The following is a 7,902-nucleotide window of genomic DNA, read 5'->3' on the forward strand; positions in this document are numbered from 1 at the left end:
GGGCAGGGGTAACAGGGGGGGTAAGTACCCGGGTGGGCAGGGGTAACAGGGGGCAATACCCTGGGAAGCCGGGGTAACAGGGGGGTAAGTACCCGGGTGGGCAGGGCAATGGGGGCAAGACCCGGGGGGCGCAGGGGTATCGGCTCGGGGGGGGGCGCAGGAAGGGGCTGAGCAGGGACCGCTGCGGGCACGAAGTGGTTCGGGGCGGGGGGGGGCGGGGCTGGCGGGGCGGGGCGGAGCCAGAGCGGCGGCGCTAGCGAGCGGGGCGGGGCCAGCGGGCGGGGCGGGCGGCGATTGGCCGGCGGGCGGGTTGTTTGCGCGCGGCGCGGCGCGGGGCGGGGCCGGCGGCGGAGCCGGGGCCGGGGGCGGCGGGTCGGAGCGGGCCGGGGCCGGGGCCGGGGCCGGGGCCGGGGGCGCCATGCGGCTGCTGCGGTGCCTGCGGAAGCGGGCGGCCCTGGCCGGCGTGCCCACCTACATCGAGCACTTCAGCAAGTTCTCGCCCTCGCCGCTCTCCATGAAGCAGTTCCTGGACTTCGGTAAATATCCGCCTTCCCCCCCCCCCCCCCCGGTACCTCCCCGGTAAATACCCCCCTCTCCCTCCGGTACGCACCCGGCCCGGCACAGCCGCTCCGGGGAGGGACCCGTGGGCTCCGCCCCGGGAGGGGGACACCCCTCCCCATCCCCCAGCCAGAAAACACCCGCCTCCGGGTAAATACCACCCTGCCCTCGGTAAATACCCGGGGTAGCGGCTGCTCTGAAGAGGTGCATTCATGCCCCGGTCCCGGGGAAAGCCACGCCAGCCTCCCCCCCCCGGTAAATACCTGGTAAATAACCCCCCCTCCCCCTGCTCTGGTAAATACCCGGGTTGAGGAGATAGCTGCTCTGGCACTGCCCCCAGGGAGAGACACCCCTGGTAAATATCTGGGTCTGGGTAAGTATCCCCCTGCATAAATACCTGGGCAAATACTCCCCATGTAAATACCTCCCTATAAATACCTGGGTAAATAACCCCCCCCAAATACATGGCCTGGCCCCAGGAGATCCCCCCAGGCACTGCTGGAGGGAGAAACTCCCCTCGGGTGAATAACCCCGGTTGTACCTGCCCCTTGCGGGCAAATAATTACTTCAGAGAGGATGTCCCCTGGGGAGATAACTAGGCCTTGGGGACATTCCCCCCGCCTGGGTCAGCAACAGGTAAATATCCCCCTCCCTGGGAAATCCTCCCCTCCTGGGTAAATAACCGAGTCTGGGAAAATATCCATCTCCAAGGCAACTGTCTCTAGATAAATACCCACTTGTGGGGAGATAACCCCCCTGCCCCAAATAACTGCCCGCAGGGAGATACTTCAGCCAGGGAAATGCCCCCTGCTAGGTAAATACTGCCCTGGGTAAATACCCGCCTTGTCCCTGCTCTGGGGAAGCGCCTCTGTGCAAGGCCTGGCCAGGCAGATGTCCCCCCACCATGCCTATTGGGGTAAATACCCCCCAGGTAAGTATATCCCCACACGCTTCAGCCCCATAACCGTCCCCAGTGTCCCCCGAGCCGGGTGAATACCCTGCCAGCAGGAAACCCTGTCTGTGCATGCCGAATCTGGGGCATCTCCCAGCCCCCTGCGCCCCCGCCGGGTAAATAACCCTGTGCACAGCCCCATGCCCACGTGCCATAAACACCCGGGTGAGTATTCCCCTCCCGAGCACCCTGTCCGGAGAGAGCCCTCCCTTGTTCCCGCAGCCGGGTAAATACCCACCCTGGCCCCCGCAAATACCCCGTGTCCTGGGGCAATACCCGCTCCCAGCCGGTGGGATGTGCCTGGCCCAGGGCTTCCCCTCAGCTCCCTGGCCCACGTGGCCCTGCTGATGCTCGCTGGGAAATACCCCGGGTAAATACCCTGGGGAGGCAGGAGGTGCCCCCCCTGCCCCTGTTCCCCCATGGGGCTCTCCGTCACCATCCGTGGGGTCTGCGGCCGGTTCCCGGCAAACCCTCGCTCCCTGCTGGCTCTTCTAAGGTCAATGCTATATTTACCCGCGTCGCAGCTGCGCCCGGGCTCGGGGTCTCCAGGCTCCCCCCGAGCCCCCTCCGCCTCTGCCCTTCTCCCTGCCCGGCCTGTTTTCCCCTCCTCGAATCCTCGTGTTTTGGCAGCCGCCGGCCCGGTGCTCCCTCGTCCGCTCTCCTCCGGCTGGGAAGGGGGAGCCCCCCACCCAGGGCTGCCTGGTTGATGGTGCAGTTTGGGTGTCCCCCATGCTGATGGTGTCCCGTGTCCTTCTCCCCTCCCAATCGTGCCCAGGGGCTTCCAGCCTGTTCCCCCAGTCTGGGCTCCAGCGGCTGAACTGGGCTGAACTGGGCTGCCCTCCCCAATGGGCTCAGCCGTGCCTTGTCCTAGCTTTCCCGTGGTCTCGTCTTAGCCAATGATGGGGACCTGCTCCTCTCCAGACCCTCCCAGTATCCCCCAGTCCCTGGTCGTACCACCGGTGGAGGGGCAAAGCTGGCTTCAAGTCGCGGGGTCGACCTGCTGCCATCCCCTGCCCCAGGGCCGTGGGCCTCCCTCCTGCTCACCCCATCTCCCCGCGCCCCCGTAGGCTCCAGCAATGCCTGTGAGAAGACCTCCTTCGCCTTCCTGCGGCAGGAGCTGCCCGTCCGCCTCTCCAACATCATGAAGGAGATCAACCTGCTGCCGGACCGGGTCCTCCGCACCCCCTCGGTGCAGCTCGTGCAGAGCTGGTGAGCGCCTGGCGCCGGGGGCACCAGTGCTGTCTGTGTGGGTGCTGTCACCCACGCAGGTCCCACCACCATTGCCTGCCCGGGTCCCATCACCATCACTTGTGGTTGTCCTACCACCACCCCAGGTCCTATCACTGTCACCCATGGGGGTGCTACTGCAGGTCCCACGGCCGTCAACTTTGAGGGTCCCACCACTGCAGGTCCTGCTGCCACCATGGGTCCCCCCAGTGTCACCTGTGGGGATCCCACCACCATGAGTCCCACCGCTGTCACCCATTGGGATCCCACTGCCACCACTGGTCCCACCACCATTGCCTTCATGGGTCCCACCACTGTCACCTGCATGGGTCCTGCTGCCACCACAGGTTCCACCGCTGCTGCTGACTCTCTTCCCCGGGAGATCCAGGAGGACCTGCTGGGTGGGACGGGGACGGGGGCCAAGCCAGGTGCAGGGCAGCACCGCGGGGAGGGTGTCTCGCCGGGCAGGACCCCCGGCCCATCGGGGCCGTTCCCAGGCCGTGCCCTGGGGTGGGCGAGGGCTGCGGGGCCATGGCACCCGGTGCCAGGCAGGGCGTCCCCAGCGCCAGCCCTGTGTCCTGCCCGGGCCTGCTGCCCCCCCGAAAGGGCAGAGCCAGCCCCGTCGGCCGGGGGTCCCTGTCCCCGCGTGGGGGACAGGCTCTGGATGTGCCTTTAAGGGCCGTGTCCCCCTGCCAGCTCGCGGCAGCTTGAACCTTATCCCAGTGCGGCCACGTGACGAGTTGTTTGTGCAGCGTCCTCAGCCCCTGCCGCCCGCGCGGCCCGGCCCGGTGCCAGGCCTGCTCCGGGCAGGATCTGGCCAGACCCCCCCTCCCGAAGCCCTTCGGAGCTGGGAGCGCTCGTGGGGGCCCCTCAAAGCATGTCCACGGGGGGTTCCCCAAATTGCCCCTCTCCTGCCTGGTACCCCCAGCCAGATCTGTGGGGCTGTGCCCCCCGGCTGCTCCCGTGCCCTGGGGGGGTGGGACTGCTCTGGGGGGGCCCTGCGAGCTCGGGGAGGGGGGGGTTGATGGGGGAGCCCCAGGCTTTGGGGGTGTCCCGGTTCTTGGGGTGCTGAGCCCCCTCTCCCTGCATGGGGCAGTGCCCTCGGGGGCACCCTCTGCCCCACAGGCAGGAGGTCCCTTGGGTGCTCCATCCCTGGGGGGGTCCTGAGCAGGGGGTAACCGGCTCCTTCCCCAGGTACGTCCAGAGCCTGCTGGACATCATGGAGTTCCTCGACAGGGACCCCGAGGACCAGGCCACCCTAGGACAGTAAGTCGTGGGGAGGTGGCAGCGTGTCTGTGATGTCCCATCCCCAGTCCCTGGGGTGTCACCTCCTCCCAGACTCGCCCTGGTGATCGCTGGCATCGCGCCTGCGTCCTGGCATGTTGCACCATATTTTGGACCCAAACATATTTGCACCCAAACTTCAGCCACCCAAAGGGCTTCTCTGAGCATCCTGGTGCTGCCGGGATCTGCTCCGGGTTTTCCCTGGTGCCGCCTGCTCCAGCCCTCGGGGAAACCCGGCCTGGATCATGGGCTCCTGCCTGGACTGGGTGCCCCAGCTGGCCACTGCCATTCTCAGTGCCGTCCCTCGCTCCCGGCCAGGTTCACGGACGCCCTCGTCACCATCCGCAACCGGCACAACGACGTGGTGCCCACCATGGCGCAGGGGGTGATCGAGTACAAGGAGGCCTACGGGGACGACCCCGTGTCCAACCAGAACATCCAGTACTTCCTCGACCGCTTCTACCTGAGCCGCATCTCCATCCGCATGCTCATCAACCAGCACAGTGAGCCCCGGCATCCTCCCTGGACCTGGGCATCCCCCTGTCCCGAGGGTCCCTGCTGGCCCCGGGGCATCTTCCGACTATCCCGAGGGTCCCTGCCGGCCTTGGGTCCCCCCTAGCCCCAAGCATCCCTCTGCCCCAGGCTTCCCCCTCACCCTTCCCCTGTGCTCTGCCCTGCCAGCTCCAGGCATCTCTCTGCCCCGAGATGCCCCCATGTCCTGCCCCTCCAGCCCCTGCTTGCCCCCACGTCCCCTTTGCCCCCACCCACACGCCAGGGAGGGGACATGCCAGGGGGTCCCCGGGGTGGGGTTAACTCCTTCCCCGTCGTCTCCCCGCAGCGCTGCTCTTCGACGGCAGCACCAACCCAGCGCACCCCAAGCACATCGGGAGCATCGACCCGCACTGCGGCGTGGCCGACGTGGTGAGAGGTCTGTGGGGAGCCGGGGAGGACGCGGCTCCTGCCCCTCCGGGGGCCGAAACGTGGGGCTGCTGGGAGTCCGGGGGGCCCTTGATCTTCTCCCTGCCCCTTGGATCTTCCTGTTTGGGGGTCATTTGTGTCACAAGTTGGATGGGCCTCAGCCAAGCCTGGTGTCTGAGGTCCTCTGTGTTTTGGAGTTGCTCCAGAGGAAGCCAGGAACTTGCCGGTTCTCTAGAAACGCAGGAGATTTGGGTGTCTGGGGAAGGAGGGCCCCAAATCCACTTACTGCCTTCGTGCCAGGGGTGTGTGTGTTGACCCCTCCACTTCGCCCTTCCCCAGATGCCTACAACATGGCCAAGCTCCTGTGTGACAAGTACTACATGTCCTCGCCTGACCTGGAGATTGAGGAGGTGAACGGTGAGGCAGGGCTGGGGGTCTGCGTTCGGAGAGGGGTGGGAGTGGGGGGTTCTCGGGTGTCTTGTTCAGGGTTGGGGAAGGTGGGGAGGCTGACAGCTGCTCTCCTCCCCGCAGCAAACAACTCCCAGCAGCCCATCAACATCGTCTATGTCCCGTCACACCTCTACCACATGCTCTTCGAGCTCTTCAAGGTAAATCTCTGCGTCTCTCTGGCTGGAGCTGCAGGACCCAGCACTGTCCGAGCCCGTTGGGGGCAGGCGGGGTGGGAGAACGTGGCTGGGGGGCCGTGTGCTGGGAAGGAGGTTGCATGGGGCCCCGTGCCCACGCAGCCCCTGATGCCCGCTTCTGACTCCTTGCCCCGCAGAACGCCATGCGAGCCACGGTGGAGAGCCACGAGAACAGCCCGCGGCTCCCAGCCATCAAGGTGATGGTGGCCCTGGGCCAGGAAGACCTCTCCATCAAGGTGCGTGAGGGATGGCTGGCCACCTCTAGTCCTCTGAGGGTGATCCTGGGCATCGGGGCTGCGTGGGGTGGCAGCAGCAGGGCTGGGGGGATAGCGACGGGGCCGGGAACGGGCCTTGACAACCCGCCGCGTCTTGCAGATGAGTGACCGGGGCCTGGGCGTCCCTCTGCGGAAAATCGAGCGTCTCTTCAGCTACCTGTACTCCACTGCTCCCACCCCGCAGCTGGGCACGGGGGGTGCCCCCCTGGTAGGTGCCGTGGGATCCGGCACAGCTCCTGGGTGCTGGGGACACAGGCGCGAGTCTACCTGGGGGTGGCCTGCAGAGGTTTGGAGGTGGCATGGTGACATTAGGGGGTGGCATGGAGATGTTTGGGGGTGCCCGGCAGTGGCGTGGTGACATTTGGGAGTGCCTGGAAGTGGCATGCCAACGCTTGGGGGTGGCGCGGTGACATTTGGGAGTGCCTGGAGGTGATGTGTTGACTTCTGGGGCTGCGCGCGGTGCCACTTGGGGTGGTGCGGTGACACCTGGGGGCACCGTGGGGACATTTGTGGGCGCTGGGCCTGGCGCTGGAAGCCTGTGACCCCCATCTCGCTCCCCGCGCAGGCTGGCTTCGGCTACGGCTTGCCCATTTCCCGCCTCTACGCCAAGTATTTCCAGGGCGATCTGCAGCTCTTCTCCATGGAGGGCTTCGGCACGGACGCCGTCATCTACCTAAAGGTGGGGTTTCCCCCATCCCCTTCCCTCCCCGCCATTCCCTGGTCTCTCCGCCCGGGGCCACAAGCCACCCGGGGGCACGGGACCGTCCCTAGCTGTCCCGTGTCTCCCGCAGGCCCTGTCCACGGACTCGGTGGAGCGATTGCCCGTCTACAACAAGTCGGCCTGGCGGCACTACCAGGCCAGCCAGGAGGCCGGGGACTGGTGCGTGCCCAGCACCGAGCCCAAGAACACGTCCACCTACCGCGTGCCGTAGGCCGGGGCCGCGGGCAAGAGGCGCCGATGCGGCCGCGGGTTTGGCTTCCTTTGCAGGCTGTAGCTAGCCCCCGCCCCAGGGCGCTGGGGGGGCTGTGGACCCCCCCCTCCCCGGTGCCTCCCCGGCGCGTCCGGGGTGGGGGAGTGTTTTACACGAGCATCTTTTTAGTAACCCGGTTTCGGCCTCCCGCCGGGGGAAGCTGGAGCCGGGGTGGCTTTTTTTTTTATTGCTCACCGGGAAGCGTGTGAAACACGGGGTGGGGGGGTTATCGCTCTGTTGGGGGGTCCCTAGTGGGGAGCAGAGCTGGGGGGGTCCCTCGCCCCCAGGCTTGGTGGCACTTTGGTACGTAGCAGGGGGTGGCAGAGGTGCCCTGTCGGTGCTCCTCGTCCCCCGGCGGAGCTGTGTTAAGGGGGGGCAGAGCCCCTGTCCCTCCCAGCGCCCGCCCTGCGGTGGGTACGACCCGGGGGGCACCCAGGGGTGGCGAGGGGCTGGCCCTTTCCAGTGTTGCCGATAGCACTTCCCTGCCCCTCCAGCCTCCCAGGGGTGAGGGGACTGGGCCTGAGACACCCCCCCCCTCGCCCCCCCCGGACTCCCTGCTCGTCCCTGGTATTGCACTACTGAGCTGTATTCACCCGCGTGCGCACACCCACGTGGGTGCACCCGTGTGTACGCCCGCGCGGGCTGGTTCCCCACAGCATGCTTGGACCTGCTCGGGAATCTCCCTCTCCCTTTCTCTCTTTCCTTCCTTCCTTCCTTCCTTCCTTCCTTCCCTCTCCTCCGTCCCCCACCCCGTGCTGTCAGTAAATTGGATGTTGACTGAGCTCCTGTCGTGGCTTTTTGGGGCCCCAGGACCCCCCCACACCCTCTCCCCTGCACTGGTTGGGCCATCTCTGTCCCGGGATGGGGGCCTCGCTCTTGGGCCTCCCACACGGCATGGAAGAGCAGTCACATCCCAGGACACCCGGGTCCCTGCTCCGTCCCCCCCGGTGAGTCACCATCTCTCTGTGCCTCAGTTTACCTGTCCCAGGGTCACCCAGGCTTGGGAAGAGGCTGCTGCGTCCCTCCAGCCTGGGCACAGTCACAGGGTGGCACATGGGGACACTGGTGGCTCA

At 66.7% G+C, this 7,902-nt stretch overlaps 1 protein-coding gene across 1 annotated transcript; it reads left to right on the forward strand.

Moving 5' to 3' along the window:
* The first annotated feature begins 393 nt into the window (after positions 1–393).
* PDK2 (pyruvate dehydrogenase kinase 2) lies at positions 394–7,611 on the forward strand. Its single transcript, XM_067312082.1, has 11 exons — positions 394–536; positions 2,578–2,719; positions 3,932–4,003; positions 4,340–4,524; positions 4,860–4,949; positions 5,279–5,356; positions 5,471–5,547; positions 5,721–5,819; positions 5,959–6,066; positions 6,424–6,537; positions 6,650–7,611. The coding sequence occupies exons 1-11, from the start codon at positions 419–421 to the stop codon at positions 6,788–6,790; spliced, it is 1,224 nt and encodes a 407-aa protein (XP_067168183.1). The 5' UTR covers positions 394–418; the 3' UTR covers positions 6,791–7,611.
* Positions 7,612–7,902: the final 291 nt, after the last annotated feature.

Source organism: Apteryx mantelli, chromosome 28 (genome assembly GCF_036417845.1).
Source record: "Apteryx mantelli isolate bAptMan1 chromosome 28, bAptMan1.hap1, whole genome shotgun sequence".
In the NCBI taxonomy this organism is placed as follows: domain Eukaryota; kingdom Metazoa; phylum Chordata; class Aves; order Apterygiformes; family Apterygidae; genus Apteryx; species Apteryx mantelli.

Coding starts and splice junctions, on each gene's coding strand:
- PDK2 (XM_067312082.1), top strand. CDS start 419: ATGCGGCTGCTGCGGTGCCTGCGGAAGCGGGCGGCCCTGGCCGGCGTG. Junction 4,004..4,339: donor GACCAGGCCACCCTAGGACA/GTAAGTCGTGGG, acceptor GCTCCCGGCCAG/GTTCACGGACGCCCTCGTCA. Junction 5,548..5,720: donor TGCTCTTCGAGCTCTTCAAG/GTAAATCTCTGC, acceptor CTTGCCCCGCAG/AACGCCATGCGAGCCACGGT.